The 18,307-nt window shown below is 26.2% G+C and overlaps 1 protein-coding gene and 1 long non-coding RNA gene across 2 annotated transcripts; one reads left to right on the top strand and one right to left on the bottom strand.

Moving 5' to 3' along the window:
* Positions 1-1,576: 1,576 nt before the first annotated feature.
* Positions 1,577-2,018, bottom strand: LOC106764553. Its single transcript, XR_001375935.2, has 2 exons — positions 1,887-2,018; positions 1,577-1,780 (listed from the first exon to the last, which is right to left on the bottom strand). It is a non-coding gene; the product is annotated as an uncharacterized LOC106764553 (long non-coding RNA).
* Positions 2,019-13,101: 11,083 nt separating this feature from the next.
* LOC106764044 (protein BUD31 homolog 2) lies at positions 13,102-16,816 on the top strand. The gene is made up of 4 exons (XM_014648245.2): positions 13,102-13,280; positions 13,971-14,072; positions 14,156-14,343; positions 16,322-16,816. Exons 2-4 carry the CDS (start codon positions 13,979-13,981, stop codon positions 16,475-16,477), a joined length of 438 nt encoding a protein of 145 aa, XP_014503731.1. The 5' UTR covers positions 13,102-13,280; positions 13,971-13,978; the 3' UTR covers positions 16,478-16,816.
* Positions 16,817-18,307: the final 1,491 nt, after the last annotated feature.

The raw sequence follows: 18,307 nt of genomic DNA, 5'->3' as shown, positions 1-18,307 counted from the left end.
ACGTGAGGAATGGATGAAGTTGAAGCTTAGGAGAAGAAGCAAAGTGAAGAAAGTGGCTTGTTTAGACATGCTGAATTTTCTAATCTTATTTTTGATCAGTCAGATTCTGTGTAGAGTGGGAAGAGAGTGTATATATAGAGAAATGAATAGAGGGTATGTTTGGGATTGAGAGTGTAAACACAACCACAAAGAACCCTATCTACACTTCAAACATAAAATTCTCCTGTCTGAAACTTTGTTGACTTTTTAACTCCCATTTGGAATGTAGTTTGTATTTTCCATGGAAGAAATTGATGTTTCTTCTTATACGTATACTTTTTAAACTTTTCTTTCTTTCAAAAAAAATACAAAATTTTGCAATTACATTATTATTTTAGCTTTGTATTATGTATCATCATATTTTGAAAAAATTTTTTAATTATTTTTTTCTGTTATTACTTTATTAATATATTTGAATTTATATTTAAAAAAATATTTAAATGAATTAATCATAAGTTATCACGTATTCATTGTGAAAAAATTATATAATGTATATGATTATTTTATTTTATCATAATATTCAATATTTAACATTTATTTTATCATAATATTTTATTTTATTGTATACAATATTCAGTTAAAATTAATTTAATCTTATCCAATCATTTTATATTACTTTTAATTATAATGAAGATTTATGATTTATAACTTTTTTTATTAAAACATTTTTTTAATTTATCATATCTAATCACTTTAAATTTTTTATTTTCACTTTCAAATCTTTTAACATAAACAATACAATCTTTATTTTTAAATGCTGAAATCTATTTACTTATTCTCCCTCGTATTAATTATTTTAGAAAGATAATTTGAGAGAAAGTGGTTTGATGAATTTAAGGAAGATGGGATAAATTAGTAGTGTTTGTTATAAAAGATTTGTAGATAAAAGTAGAGATATTTAAAGGTAAAGTTTCTAAAAGTTTATAAATAATTTTATTGATATGTGGGATAAGAAAAATGTTTAATAGACTAAGTGACAAGATTATATTTTTGTCTAACATAATAGATAAAAGTGATATGTAATTGGTTAAAATTAATATTTTAAAAATTGGATGATTTTTTATAAAAAAAAATAATTACAATAATTAATTTAAAATAAAATGTGATTGGTTAAAAAAATTAATAAAATATTGAATTATAAAAAATTAATCCTATTATTAATTAATTACTTTTGTCATTATAATTTTTATTAGTATATTATTTAGATATGGTATTATTTTCTCCAATACTTTATTTTTATTACACTTAAGATAGTATTATTATTATTTATTTATTATGATCATTAGTTATCCCAGATAAAAGTTGTAGATTTTAAAAAAAAATTGATAATTTGGTAACTATATTTTTTCTTCTCTCAAATGACCTTTTTCTTAAGAGAGATAGAATATCACCTTTCTCTCTGACCTCTGGTTTATCCATAAACCCATTGAAGAAAAGAAACATATCATTTCCACTCAGTTTCTCACGAATAATAAATTTATTCCTTAATTACGATTGAACCAAGATAATGGGAGAGAAAACACAAAACATGATAAAATTGAACCAAGATTCAAGAAAATCACTTTATTAATATATGAAAAAGAAGCAGAGGGAAATTACGATTAGATTAATCGTGTTGACCCTCTTTAGCGTTTTGAGTGTAGATATAATCAAGATGTGCAGCTAGAGTTCTTTTCCAGAAACATTCTTCTAGCCCTTCTTCACATTTCTCACCTTCTATCTCAACCCTTGGCAACAAATCCTTCAATTCAAACAATGCAATCAAATCAGAGAATGAACAAAATGAAAAGGTTTGATATGGATTTGTTAATTGAATGAGATGAATGAAAATTGAGAAGAAAACTTACCAGATTCTCAAAGGAATAGTTAGGGCGTGAGGCATCCATTAAAGTGAAGCTCAATAGAACAGCCAAAGCGAAGAGCGTCGCTACTTTACTCATTTTTTTTCTATCACTTGTTCAATTCTTTCTTAGCGATTGCCCTTTTTATAATACAACAAAATTTTAGGGTTTTTTTGGGACTACAAACATTAAATGTAATTAATTATAGGTTAATAAAATCTTATTCTCCAATATCAACTAATTAATAATAATTAATATTAAGAATCACAAATTGAAACAAATTGAAAATCTTGATCCCTCTTGCCATAGATTGCCAATACATGAAACAACCAGTTAGTTGTTCACAACAAGTCAGTCTATTAATTTTTTAAATTATTTTTCAATTTTTTATTTAATATTTAACAATATATATTTTTTATTTAATATTTAATTGAGTAATTAATGTTTTTAATTGGATAAATTAAAATAATTACATTTACTTGTTTAATTACTTTATTATAATTAATAATTAAAATTTAATTTATAAATGTTAATGATTTAAATTAAACATTATTACATATACATTTTTAAATTAATATATTATAAAAATTAATTTTCATTTTAATTTTTTATTTCAAAAAAATTAACAAATAAGCCTGTTTCGCTCCACACCTTCGGTTTTCTGATTTGACATATAGACGAATGGATTGAAAAATTAACGTGATCTCCAAATTTTAATATAGAAAGATATAAATTCATTGATTCTAACTTATTTTATTTTGTCAAGTCTAATTAATAAGTTTCAGAAAATAAATTTTATTTTAAAATTTTTAGTATTTTGTTATTGGAATATAGAGTTCTTTATAATAGATTTCATGATGTCTGATAGGTTATGAAATTGTTTCACCGTTGTTTAAAATATTTTTTTCATGACTTATAATACTAATTTACCTTTTATAAAATATTTTTTCTAAAACATATAAAATTCATTATAGGTTTTTTAAGTTCTCGGATTTTGATATAAAATTGTATTAAATATTACAAGTTTTGTCACTATAGAATTGTATTACTCTGAAAAATATATTCAAATTGATTACATAAATGATATTAATTATATAACAAATAAAATTGGATGATAACATTTTAACAATATTTTTTGACAAATTTTTTTGACAACGGACGTGTTATCACTTTATTGATCTATTTAAATTTACATTTAAAAAAATATTTAAAACAGACTAATCATAATCTGTCACATATGCGTTATAAAATATTGTTAAAAAAATGTTATTAAAAGAATTTTTTTTCAATAAAATTGTACTACAATGTGACATGACTTTCCTATGAGCTCAAGACAAAACCGTACTGCCATTTTAGAATGTCCAAAAAGTTGGCCAATAACAAAATTAAGTCGAGTAATTAACTTTAAGTGATAATTAATATTAAGGACAATTACATTAAATTTAAGTATGAGTATTATTAGTTGTTAATTCAAAATCTATACATACATGTTTAAAATATCGTAATAGATTAATTACATTTAATATGAATTTATTGTAAATCTTATTAAATCTTTACTAAAAGTATTAGTTAACCACCATGCTAAGAAACTATTACAATATTTAATTGTATGAAAGAAAAGTAAAGAAAGATGAGTTGATAAGAAATGTAATCGAGCTTTAGGTCAACTTTCATAATTACTAGTCAGATAACCATGATAATTATTTATATATATTTTCAGAGAGAGGTTTATCTATTACATTCATATTTTTTTTTTCAATTTTATTCTTTAACAATTACCTTTTTAAATTCAAACAATTTCTCATAATAAAAAATTATTTTTAATTTTATCTTTTTACTATTTTTTTATTTTAAATAATTATTTATGGTAAAAAATATTTATACTATAAAAAAATATAAAAATTATTTTAATAAAAATATTTTATAATTTAACAAATTTTTCTTACAAATGAAAAAGAAATAAACATATTGTATTTAACAATTTTGTTATGTTGTAAATTTGATTGTTTTCTCAAAGATTGGTTGCATTTAAAGTTTTAAGCTTAAATTTGTTTGACGACTTTATCTCTTTGACAATTTAGATTTGAACAAATAAACAATAAAATTCTACAAGAAAAAATATAATTGCTAAAAAGATAAAAACATGATTTAAATTAGGGTGTGATTTCGATTTTCCGTGAAATAATAATTGGGCTAGCTTAAATGAATTTGGGATCAGAACTCTATCAAGGCATTTCTTTCTGCACCCCTAAATCCTTAGGGCATTCACATAGATGTTAATAAAATAACTTAAATTTAAATTAATGCTTCTATAAAATTAATTTCCAGATAAAACATTGATATATACGCATATTTCCAGATCTAAAATAAAAGACGTGGCGAGAAAGGAAATTCGATATGTGACGAAAAGAAAATAATATATTCATATCTATAAATGTTAAATAAGTCACTCTAGACTAGCTCGATACAACTTAATAAAATACTTCAAATATTTTATTGGGTTAGTCCAACTCATTTTTTTAAACGTATATTAAACTGTCGAATTATTTTAACTTTTTAAAAATAAAATAAAATATATACTTTTAGAATTTAAATTATGATAATAAAATTACTTTGAATTTTAAATATAATTATTTGCAAGTGGTCTTAATGCATTATAATTGTGTGTACTATTAAGTACTTTAATGGTAATAGCTACTTAATGATTTGATTTGTTTATGATGGTTGTCACTTTCGATTTTCCATATTAAAATTAGGTATTGGGAATGTGAGTTAATTATAATAAGCATGAAGAGATAATCCAGAAAGAAAGGCAATGATGAATGGTTCATAAAGTATGCTACATTCACATGATATCCACACCTTCACCTACACACATCAAATTAGGTCACCATAAAACAATATTTCTAACAACTATCACCAATCATTCTCATGCCAAAATCAGATATTTTCCATAATCTAACAAAAACAAATATCTAATTCACTAACTCTTTCATAAAATATATTATAACAGTATTTTTTTATGTGATAAATGAAGTTATATAAGTGGATTATATAATATAAATTTCATATATTATTTGTAGAGCTGTCAAAAATTGGTCACAGTTTATGAATCAATCCGATCCATTATAAGTTTAGACCGGGTTAGGTTTAAAAAAAAATATATTTTTTTTATGCGGGTCGGATTTAAAAGTGACTCATACGGGTTGAAATCATGGTAGGTATAGTTGACCCACTAATCCACTTATCTAATTTTATTTTATTAAAATTTAATTTTAATTTTATAAAAAATTATTTATTATTTTTTTCTTGAAAAAATTATTTAAGTTTCCTATTTTCAAAATTAATTAAATTTGGGAGTGAAATTTGTTTAGATTTGAATTATAGAAAATTTATAATTTTTTTTATTGAAAAAAAAGATTGTAATTAAAAGGAAGCCAGTGAACCAACCCGTTTACCCACCAACCCGTGGTGAGTTAGACCGGGTTCAAACTTTTTTACTCACTAATAAGTGCGTTGGATTGAATTTATTCACTAAGTGACCAACCTATGATAAATCAGACTGAATCGAGCTGGATGATCCGTTTTGACAGCTCTGATAATTTGTTGGAAATTAAGTTCTAATTCCAGGATCAAATGTTCTATAATTTAATTTAGGAACAAAATATATTTTGTTAAAATCAAATTGAAATGTTAAAATGGTGCCTTTTTTTTCTTCTGCCATGGCTTTGAAAGCAATATTCTGAACCAATTATTACTGGGCCCTTCCCATGGCCTGCAGGCCCATTACTTCAATTAGCATTATTGTTTGTTTCTATTTTAATATCACCACCATCATCATCACTACACCAAAACAATCAATAGCACTAATGTCATTGACACCCAATTCTTTTGTTTTTAAGAACACACCATCTATATTTTCTGTGCTCTCTTCAAATATCATAATTATTCAATGTCACATCAACAAATTCAAAGTCATTCATGACTAAATTCATATAATTATGATATTTAGATGTCCTAATTAATATAATTGAAACAAAAAATATATATATTTTAATTATTAGTTATTCACTTAATTATACTTTCAATTGGTGTTTAACTTTTGTTTTTTAATTTAGCTTGATCACTCTTATTTTAATTATGTACTTTAAATCCGTATGTTAATTTTACGATTAATATTTATAGGAGATATGGACAAAACTATTGCATACTGTATTTTAAATAAATATTAAAATTTTTAACATGTTTCTAATTCATAAAATTAGGTAAAAATGTTTTTAGTTATTCAATTTTTTTATGTAATAATCTTTTAAAAATACCTTCTTTTTATCTAATATGACACTTGGACACAACCTAAATAAGGGTCATGCGATCATTTATAATCATTATGTTAACATCACACGTCTTGATAAACTAAAAATACAATCATTTGTTAAATTTGAGAACATTTTTTTTTTAATTTGAGAAACTAAAATAAATATAAAAAAGTTTATTCCAAATCTCATACAATTAAACAAACATTAAATGTCAAGAACAAATAAATCCAAATTGTTAAATGAAAACAAAAAAGAAACCTAATTGGGAAGTGAAAAAGACTAAATTGAAATTTCCATTATACTAGGACACGAAGATTGCAATTATGATTATTATTATTTTTTTAATTTTGCAATGTTCATATATATAATCAAATTACACAGTTATAACTAAACCTAGCAAAAGTTCATTAGCTACCAAAACCTTCACCATCTTCTTCTGGTTGTGGCCACTTCAACAGTAGCCATGGCAGCCACCACCACCTCCTCCACGAATGGCTTCTTCACTCTCCGATCAACAAATAGCAGCGAAAATGGTGGCGAAAACAAGGTCAGAGGTTGCGGGAAACCTGATGGGGTGGCCATGTGGTTCATCAATGGCGTCACAACAGCTTTCTTTGCCTCCTTGGAACATTGCTGCATCAGAATTGCCACCCAAGAAGATGTCGATGAGGCCAACGACGACATGCCGTTGATCCTCAACGACGGAAACCTCCGCCACCGCCCCGCCGCCGCCACCACCACCGGAAATAGGAAAGTGAAAGGAAAGAAAAGTTAACATTTTTCTTTTTGACCCACCTGACAGTGAAAGTCAACGTCTCTCTTTTCTTGGTAAGTGTCGATGTTTTATATAATATAGTGTGAGGAAGTTCTTGGAGTTATGTAATTTCAGCACTGTGAATGAAAAACTGGACACCTTTTTTCATTCATTGCTTTTGGGTATATACAGAGAATGTTCTAAGTTTGATGAAAAAAAAAAAAAAGTTCTTGTAAGCTTGATTGATTTCAAATGCTAAAAGGGTTAACAGCTTCAACTGGGTTTTCTTGTTGAAATTCTCAACATTCTTGATATTCAGCAATTTTAGTGACAGATTTTAAACTCAGAAGTTTTAGATTGAGTTCTATTCAAACAAGGCAAAGCAGATTGATGAAAAGAAAATACCAGAAACATTGAAACCAATGTGGGTGTGGAATTTCTGAAAAACTAATGATCAATTTTGGAACATTATTACTTGGACCATCATGATCATGCGGGTTTTGTTTTGATTATTGAAGAATTTAGCAGTCATTATTGAAGATTGTGCACGCTCTAACAATGATTATGAGATAAACTTGAAGAAAAAGTTTGAAAAAGTTTAAGGTTGAAGATGGTTTGAAATTTTTTGTTTGAAAAAAGAAAAGTTGTTGCTGTGTTTGTGTGTCCTTGACATGTTCATGATATTCAATGATGTGGTCTTCTTGGTCATGATCATCGCCATCTTTCACTGGGTAAAGTTTCTTTTGCTTTTTTTCTACTTTCTTTTCCGTCACAAAAGTGATACGAAGTCCGAGAAAAAGTGAATGTGCGTCAGAGTAGATCGAAATTATTGCTCCTTTTTTCGAATTTCATCGGTTTTTTCTTTCTTTCACAAATATGGTAATAGGGTTATGACTTAAAATATATGTTTTTGAACTGTGATTAGAAAAAATGGAAATTTTTAAAAGAGGAAAATTAGAGGGATGCTTGGGAAATTTGGGAAGCACGTGAAGAAGATAGGGTAGATGATGATAAATTATAATTTTAGAAAATACAGTTTTAGGTAATAGAACAGTTGAGTAGGTTAAATAGTAGTTATGTTATTATTATTTAATAATTTTAAAAAAATTCAATTTATTTATATTAAATTAAGTCATCATATTACTTAACCTAATAAACACTCTTATTAATACTTATTAAATACTGTACTTTAGTTAACTCTAAAAATGTTTAATGATTACATATATGTTACAACTTAAATTCGAACGTGTTAAACATTTTGAGAAACATAAGGATAATATATAGAAAGAAAGATTAGGAATTAAGGCTGGGATTGAATCAAAATATGAAAAACCTTCTTAACTTTACAGATATGCATTTCTGATTTGTAAAAGCCAAAACTTCAAAACATAGCTTAACCAATAAAAAAAATACAAAAACTCAATATTTAATTAAGATGTGGATAATGATGGTAATGTTTAGGAGAATTTTATTATAGAGGGTTGTTGATATATAATTTTAATAATTAGTATGAATATATATATATATATATATATATATATTGTTTACTTTCAAATTATTTTACTTATATGAGTATTTACATTATGTCTAAATAATATTGTACCGCTCTTAAAAATTCTAAACCAAATGAAGTTAAAAGAAGATTTAAATATGAAAAGCATCACTCATTCTCTTTCTCAAAAACTTTAGTTGACTAAATTTATGTATAAACTATTAAAATGATGAACTAAACATATGTATGGTATAAATTGTAAAAGAATTACCATTCAAAAACATATAAGATACATAAGGGATATGATTGAATTGTGTATTAATATTTTTTTTAAAAACCTTTCACAAAGCTTTGTTTAATAGATACACACACAAAAAAAAGTTTAAGGTTGAACAAATGCATAGTCAAACAAGTTTTCTAAACGACTACATTTGAAAATTAATTGTCTTATCCAACTTCAAATTAACATAGGTACTACTTTTAGATACTTTTTCAACGATTTTTTTTTTTTAAATATCTCATTTCAAGATTAGTTAACATTAATATCAAGTAATAAAAAAAAAATATATAGAGAGATTTGCTTAAGATATTTTTATACTAATTTACCTAAAATAATCATAAATTATATCTGGTTTTTATTAATACAATCAAGTTTTAATGATGCATATTAATACTGAAAAGTAAAAAAATAGAGTATTATTGACTAAACTACTTTTAGATAAACAACAAGTATTATTTGTATCTAATCACTTATAACTAAATATAAGTATTTTCTATACCCAATCACTTATGATTAAATATAATTATTATTTGAAATGTAATTACTTATAGTTAAACGCAAATACATAAACTCTTGATTAAATACAATTATTCTTTAGAATACAAGTCACTTAAAGTTAAACCACTTTGTTAAACATGTGATGTACAATATCACGTGTTGTTAATTAAAAGAGGGTAACATCTTAAGACATATATAATATAAGACAAATATAAATGACAAACACTCTTTTAGGTTGCTTATGGACACAAACATCGTTCTTGTTCACACATAAAGGGTCAATAATTGATCAATGATTTTAATGTTCTTATTGTGATTATTGTAGATGTGGTCGTTAGTTTATCTTCTTCGAGGATGTCTTTTTTATAAAAATATTAAGAGTAAAAGAATTGTTGTTATAGGCAGGCAAAATTAATTTAATTGCATTGAACTTTCAATTAACTGTAACATATTATACCAAAAAAATATTGAATTATTTACAATAAAAACTTAATTATACAATTTTATAGTTTAATTTTAAAAAAAAATCTCTAAAGTTGAAGTTGAGTTTACTACTCATTAAATTAAAACTACTTTTATTTAAACTTTCTACTTTTTTGAGAATCTTTAAACACTTGTAGATTAGTGTGAATGTTATCGATTTGACCAAACTAAAATAGATCGGACAAGACTGAAAGTTAGGACAAGTTGACTCCCGTCAAATTCGATTGAATTGGCTTCGACCAAAAATCAATCAAATTCGACTGAATTGGACCTATCAAAGTTTGCTCGAATTAACAACAGCCAAACTAAATTGCAACTTTGGAGATTTTCCAACAAGTAAAAAGTTTAAAACAAAGTAGTATTAAATTAACGAGTAGTTAACTAAATTTAAACTTTAAACATTCAGCTTTTTAAAACTAAATTATAAGATGGTTTAGTTCAGTTTTTATAGGAAACACTTTAATATTTTTTATATAATATAATCCAATTAACTAATATTTTAATGCAGTTCGGTTTTATCCATCCTTACTAAACATGCATATTATAAGAGATTGAATAATATGAGTGTACCGTATGGCACGACCGCCCATACATCTATCCCAATATAAGCCAACCGGACGATCCTAAGAAGTGAGAAGTAGCAAAACAGTGATTGAGTGCGGTTGAATAAAAAAAGATATCGGACGGCCAGTGGCACAGACGTCCGATCTTAGTCAAAAAGTAGGTTTTGACAAGTAAGGATTAAGGGTATTGGACTGAGATTGAGTCGTAATTAAGGTTTCACTAATCTCAAGCCCATAACAAAAACTATAAATACATGTCAAAGGTAAGAGGTAATGAGGGCATTTAGTGTGTATTTATTACTATAACGTTTAACTACCGTAAAGTCACTTACTTAAACATCGGAGAACCTTTGGTGGGTATACTAGAATGATGGATTGAAGACAAGGAACAGGAGAACATCGGAGAACCTTTGATGGGTATACTACGAACGATGGATTAAAAACAAGAAACAGGAAAAAAACTACTGAATGGAATCTTAGAAAAAATTATACAGATATTTAAAGTAATTCGACCTCACACCTAAAACAATAAGCAAAACAAAATGATGTTAATATCAAAGAGTTTTTGTTATACTTTTTCTTATTCTTGATAAATGTTCTAAGAGTTTGAAACAATTCATCATGTTTAATGAAATATTATTTATTATTAACACTTAATTAGTTTAGACTCCATAATGTTTTTTTTCTTACTATTTCACAATATTCTTTATTATTCTTTGCTCATTTTTTTTCTTAAATGTAAAAGTTAATTTTTGTTAAGACTATTTTATTTTTGTAAGAATTGTTACACGGTACTCAAATAATGTTTTTATTATTAAATAAATTTGGTATTTATTGTTCAACACGAGAGTTTTTCTTGAACGTGTAATTTTTTCATGAAAACATAAAAATTAAAATTAAATAATTTTTACATTTTGATTACAGGTGATATTTTTACAAATAATTATTTTAATTTTACAAAATAGTTAAATTTTAAAAATGATCAAATTAAAAAATAATTAAATTTAAGAAAACAATTGCTTAAAAAATAAATTTGGTCAAATGATTATTTTAAAAAATATTGAAAATACACATTTGAAAATAGAAAGTATACACTAGAAAAGAAATGAATCCTCTTTATTTTATATAATAGCACAGATATATATGATAGGATAGATATAAATACAAATAGTTAATTGAATTTAAAAATATAGTTACAAGAATAATGTAGAAGAGGTAAAATAATACAATAAGTTATATTGATAATTGAATTTAAAAATATTAACGCTTAAAACGGTTAGAAAATATTTATAAAAAAGAAATCTTTTCCTTAATAGTTACTCGTTACAAAGATAGTAGTTACGAAAATATATATCTCAGATAATTCTCAAACTTAGAAAATAGTTAAACTTAACTAAATAGTAACTAAAAAATAAAATTATTATTTTAATTTAAAATAATTAATTTAAACAAATCACTCAAAAAATAATATAATAAGACAATTATTTTAATTTAATAAATACATATTAACAAATAAAATTTTCAAAAAAAAGGTACACATCAAAACTGATAAAGACATATGATAATGCTAATACAACACATGGGTTATATAATATATATATATATATATATATATATATATATATATATATATATATATATATATATATATATATATATATATGTATATGTATATATTTGAATAATATGATAAAAAATAGTTAATTTATATAATCAGAAACTTGAAAGAGAAAGAATTAGAAGACAATTATTTTAATTTAAAAACATTTATTTAAAACAATAAAATTGGAAAATTTTGAAAATCAAAATTCATAATTCATAATGATGTATGTTTTGATTTGGATCGAACTAATGGTTAAAAAGCTTAGAGTATAATCTAGTGTTGTCAAAATGAATTAAAACTTGTGAATTAATTTTGTTCATCACGAATTCGAGTGGAGATATGTTTAAAAAAAATGTAATCTTTTATATGAGTCAATTTTCAATCCGATCTATCTAGAACCTAGTTCATCGGGTAAACCAACCCACCTAATTTAATTATTTATTTATTATTTATTATTTTGTACTTCAATATTATTAGCTAACAATTTTTTATTATATTATAGATGAAGATAAAAAAGAAAATATTTTAAGAGAGAAATATTATTGATTTATCCATTTAAAACTCTAATTTTATAAATGAATAAACGACACAAAAAATTATCAATATTAACAATGTATTTATTTATCTTTTTGTTACATTTAAATTATATGATACTTTATTCTTTTATTTATTTTGAATTATCTTTAGAGTTTCACATTATCTTATAATAAAGTCTATTTAGATTTTAATTATATTTTTTTTTATTAACTCACCCATTCGTAGTGGACAAATTTAATTTTTTTTTACTAACTAATAAATAAACTACGTTAGATAGAATAACGTTACCAACCTGCAATGGTCAAATCCCATCAAACAAAATTATCCATTTTGTGACATCACTAATATAAAATACTTAGATGTCAAAATCAATTTAAAATTGACATATAATAATTAATGACATCTTAAATGTAAATTAATTATCACCTTACCTCAAACTTATACTTTACTTCAATGTGTTTTAATTCATGATTAATCAATTTATTTAATAATTAATCAAATTCATTAATAATTGTTCTATGTACGATCTATATATCATACTATATAATATAAACTTATTTGGGTGGAAAAAAATTATATAGATAGAAAGATAATGGTATAAAGTATAACAATTAATATTATAAATTATAGATACCAAGCTGAGTATAAGTTAAGATTAACATATATAAAAGTAAACAGGTTTTATTCATTTTTGTTATATTCGCCTTCTCCAAAATTGTTTACTCTTACAGTAGTTTTTTCCAGTTATGTTTTTGAGTCGTTGGAATTCCTCTTAAACCCTAATCCACAGGGTTTCAATTCAAAACGACAACGTAATTTCTGCGACGTCAGCCAGACGTATAGCTTCGGCCTCTGATTCCTGTCTGCAACAGCGGTAGGTTTTTCATCCCTATTGGCTTTCCATTTTCCGTCGGTTTATTTTGTGAATTTTGTGATTGATCGCAAAAGCGATATGTACAGGGACAATGAATCCTGTTAAGTTTCTTTGCTATCTTCTAGGTTTGCAGCGGCTAACCTAGGTTAAGGTTTTCGAGGAATAGTAAAATCCAGTAATTGATGAACTTATTTGATTATTAATAATTCTCTTATTTTCTTTTGAACGATTTTCAATTAGACTTTGATAGAATTGAAGATTTCTGGTTCTTTTACTTTCCTTTGAGTGAACGATACTGTTGGCTGTCTTCGATTAGGCTTTGATAGGATTGAATATACAAAACTGTTGTTGATCTGTGTGAAGTGTTCAGGCACATTGTAACAATCGAGAGTTTGGTTCGTTTTTTGAAATCTCGGTGTCAGTTGAGAGTTCGAGATGATTTTGCTGGATGAAAGTTCCTGTAGATATATATGAACAGTGACTCTACATGTGTTATTTTTTTTTTAACTCTTATTATTGTTACTCTGTCAAATGCTATGTTGCTGCTAAAATATTCATGTTGTCTAAAAGGATTTCTTACCATTATGACATTATAATTTAGCAATGTATTAAGCCTTCAATATGCAAATTGTGGAAATTGCTCAATAGACTGTATGGAAATTGACCCTTTGATTCCATTTCCTTAAACAGATATAAAAATGCCAAAAGTAAAGACAAATCGTGTTAAATACCCAGAGGGTTGGGAGTTAATTGAGCCTACACTCCGTGAACTCCAAGCAAAGATGAGGGAAGGTAGGAGATTTACATCATGTGCTTGCCTTACAAGATTATATCGTGTCTATTAAATTGATAGTTTTATACCTTTTATGTGGCAGCCGAGAATGATCCACATGATGGAAAAAGAAAATGTGAGACATTGTGGCCAATATTTAAGATTGCACACCAGAAGAGCCGCTACATATTTGACCTCTACCATCGGAGAAAGGAAATTTCTAAAGAACTGTATGAATTCTGTCTAGATCAAGGATATGCTGACCGCAATCTAATTGCCAAATGGAAGAAGGTACCTAAAATATGTTTTTATTCTATTTTTGAAAAAGCTTTTGCTTTTTTATTTTGTTTTTCATAGGAGAAGAAAGTTAATCGAAGTTCGACTAGAAGGAGGACAAGAAATCCTTTAGTTTCCTAAAACATAAAATTAAAATTAAGTTCTGCGGAACAGATTTGGCTAAGTGTTCTCGAATAGGGCCAATAGCAGGGTATAAGGTCTATGAGTTTACCACTAATCATGTTAACCGTTGCCATATGAGAGGTCTTGCCCTTTTTAAGAGGTTTGGATTTTAAAACGGATATATCAGGTAGAAGCTTTTGAAGGTCAGGTGTGCTGAGTATGAAATTGAAAGAAAGCTTTGCAGGAGAAATTACTGGAGGAGATATTATCCAAACTCTTCTATCTAACTTGGTTGAGGGAGAAATAGAAAGTAATAGTGTAAAACGAAATAGAATTGTAGTTCTCTATATTATCCGTATCCAAGTAGTTAATTAAAGTCCCTTTGTAAATAGTAATTTATATTCTTAGTTGGATTACAAGTGGCTACTAGGAAAACTTTGCAATCAGATAGATGAAACATGCAGGAAAAGCCTCTGAAAAAAGAGCATTCCACATCTCAAGCTCGTCTCGAAAAACTTTAATAAGGGTAGCCTCACCTAAACTATAGTAATATAATTCCTGGAAAATAGATTTCCAGTTCCAACATCTATCAAGCTGTGTTACTCATTTGCTTAGCATTTCATTGCTGATCAATGAAAATGCCTCATGCTTTTATGAGTCTCTGGGTTATTTATGACTGTTTTGATTAAGCAAGAGATAGCAAGGGAAAGTAGCCAAACAGATCCAGACAAGGACAATCAATCCAATCAGTCACTACAGAAAAATTGATTAATTACCATGCAAAGAAATATCTTGGTGGCTTGCAAAACCAAACAATCAGTCGTTAAACTGAAGATTGGATATCACTACTGCCGGTTGACTCCCCGCTATTATTTGAACTGTGATTTAGGTTCAAACTTTACAACAACTTAAGTAGCAATTGAGATGCATCTAAAAATCCATATTCTCCTTCTATAAGGAAACTTTTCAACCAAGAACCTTCTCTGGCCCTACTCTTTCTTAAACTATCCAAATCCATCTTGATAACAAAACTCCCTCCTTTTTATGGCGTCGTGAAACACCTCTTAAGCAATAAAAACGTCTGCAATATTTCTTCTTGCAATAAAATATCTGATTTTCGATAATGTTAGTTGGTTAGTGTATGCCCCTTCTCATTTAAAATCTGGTGGTGAAATTAGAAACAGCAATGACCAGTGTTCATGCTGGTTTATGATTCATAACCAATCAATATTTACGAACTTGTTTACCATGCCTAGATTCATTATATCCCTGGCATTGATTGTGTTATTGAAGGCTTAATCATCTCTTTAGTTTTAGGCTTCTTTAGCATTTATGTGTATAGTAGAAAATAGGTTATCTTGTATACATAACATTCACTGGTATAGCAGCCGTCCTGCTACACTGTTTTAGGTTGTATTGGATGCTTGCATTTCTCTCACTTTTAACCATGATTTTGTCATTTATAAACTTGTTTTAAAAAATATCTGGTGTCTGTTTCAAAGAGTTTTGTGATTAAACACGATTCTAATGTAAGATACATTCAGCTTTTGTTCAGATGGGTTAAATTTATGCATAAACCACATTGCTTCAAACTCACATTTAATCTGAAACAACTACTTTATAAAGTCAAAATTGTCCAAAATTAAGTCTGAACTCATTTTCAGTCTGATATTGATAGAGTATTTGTGAAATGAGAAAATATGTTAATGCTGTACTCATTTGTGCCCTCTTGAAGATGTTAATTGTTTTAAAGTGTTTGATACTCAGCCAAAAGTGTTAAAAACAATATTATCGAAATACTGTTACTTGATTTTATTTCTTCTATGTTGGACGTTGAGTACCTAAATCATGTTTCTGGTCCGAACTGCAGCCTGGTTATGAACGTTTATGCTGCCTGAGGTGCATGCAGCCACGCGACCACAATTTTGCCACCACTTGTGTTTGCAGAGTTCCCAAGCAACTTAGGGAGGAGAAGGTCATAGAGTGTGTTCATTGTGGATGCAAGGGTTGTGCAAGTGGAGACTGATTGGACATCATTTCTTGTATTTGTGTCAGCGGAGGGTTTCGTAGTACTAATTTCGTGTAGTCTTATTTTATGTTGTCCGAAACTCAGATGGGACACAACTTCTCCAGGTGTATTGCTGTGTACTACATCAATGTTATGTATTGGAGATATTAGTTATCTGTCTAGTTCAAAATCTGACTTAGTTTTGTGCCTCTTCTTCTTTATTAGCCTAACATGGTGTACCCTTGCTGGATACTTCACAACTTAAAACAATGGGCTTAGAACAATCTAACAAAGGGAATTATTGTACTTAACTTCTAATGTCGTTTCTTGTGGTAAGATTTGATTTAAACTGCTTAAGTTATTATTATTATTATTGTTGTTGTTGATTTTGTTTCAAGTAAATTAATTTTTTAGGGAAAAACACAAAGTTGAAGCATTACCGTGAAGTAAATAGTTTTTGTTGTGATCCATTTTCAGTGAACTTATCGATAATTTAATCTTTTAATGAAAATATGTGATGTATGCGCTGATCTATTTGAGAGTAGAAGATATTAACAGCATGTTACCTTATACATTCTTTTGTAATTTTCTAGCACAGTTTTGGTGGCACTCTTCCTAACAGCATGTTAACAAGCCTTATAAAAAATGTGTCGATTTTTTAAATTGCCCTGAAATTATGTTTTTGTTTGTTACAACCTAGAAATGAAATTTAAAAGGAAATTAACGAAAAATTAATTAAAAATTAACGAAAACTATATCACCTGGTTAACAAAAAAAATTAACGAAAACAATTAACGGCAAAAGCTTAATTAAATTTTTTAAAACTTATCCTATATTTGATACTTGATTAAACTTATTTTTAATAAAAATATATTTATATTAGTTTTATAAGTTTGTCAATTTCTTTTAAGTTTAGTATTTCTTTAATTATTTTTTTAAAAACCTTAACCTTGTCTCCACAAATTATTTTATAATGTTGTATATATCGTACTTATCTTTTTCGTAATTTAAAGTTCACTTATAACTAACTTTTCAATATTCAGATATGATTTATTACATATGGGGCAGTGACACTTAATGTAAAAATTAATTAAAATCCACAAATGAAAAATATGTGTTTTATTTGTGCTTTTATTTTTGGCTAAATTATGTGTTTGGATCTTTTTCTACTCAATTCATTTTGTTCTCTAGCCTTTAAAAGAAGTTAGTTTAGTTTTTTGTTTATTAAGAAATATCAACTTAGTCTTTTCCATTTATTTCATAACGTAAAATGACACATCATTGTTTGATATGATTTTATCCTTATCTCACATGTCTAAATATTATTGATAATATTGATGTTAAAGGTGTTTGAACATTGCAGTTTATTTAAATACAAATATTAAATCTTTAAATCTCAAATTTAATTTTTCTTATTTACAAATAAGAAAAGTTGAATATCAAAACTAGATATGAGGAGAAAGAAAAAACAGTTTTATGTAATTGTACAAGTATATCACATAAGGATCAATTAAACACATTTTCACAATTAAATAATAATTCTTTTTTTATAAATACTAATGAAATACATGTGCATAACATTGTCTTAACCTTTTCATTATGATAACAACAAATAAAAGAAATTAGTTTTTAACATAATTACTAAAATAATTTTTATCATAATTATTAAATATATATTTTTTTAAAATTTTATAAAAAAGATGCCCATAAAAATAATTATAACTTTTTTTTATTATATTTAGTTTTTTATTATAAAATTTAAAAAACCACTTACAAAATATAAAAGATAAAATAATAAAAAAGTTATATAATAAGACTATAATTATTAACTACATAACAGTTATAAAG

This window comes from Vigna radiata, chromosome 6, assembly GCF_000741045.1.
Source record: "Vigna radiata var. radiata cultivar VC1973A chromosome 6, Vradiata_ver6, whole genome shotgun sequence".
In the NCBI taxonomy this organism is placed as follows: Eukaryota; Viridiplantae; Streptophyta; class Magnoliopsida; order Fabales; family Fabaceae; genus Vigna; species Vigna radiata.
The sequence above is the reverse complement of the archived record's forward strand: the minus strand, read 5'-3'. Positions and strand labels throughout refer to the sequence as shown.

Coding starts and splice junctions, on each gene's coding strand:
- LOC106764044 (XM_014648245.2), top strand. CDS start 13,979: ATGCCAAAAGTAAAGACAAATCGTGTTAAATACCCAGAGGGTTGGGAG. Junction 14,073..14,155: donor CCAAGCAAAGATGAGGGAAG/GTAGGAGATTTA, acceptor TTTATGTGGCAG/CCGAGAATGATCCACATGAT. Junction 14,344..16,321: donor TAATTGCCAAATGGAAGAAG/GTACCTAAAATA, acceptor TCCGAACTGCAG/CCTGGTTATGAACGTTTATG.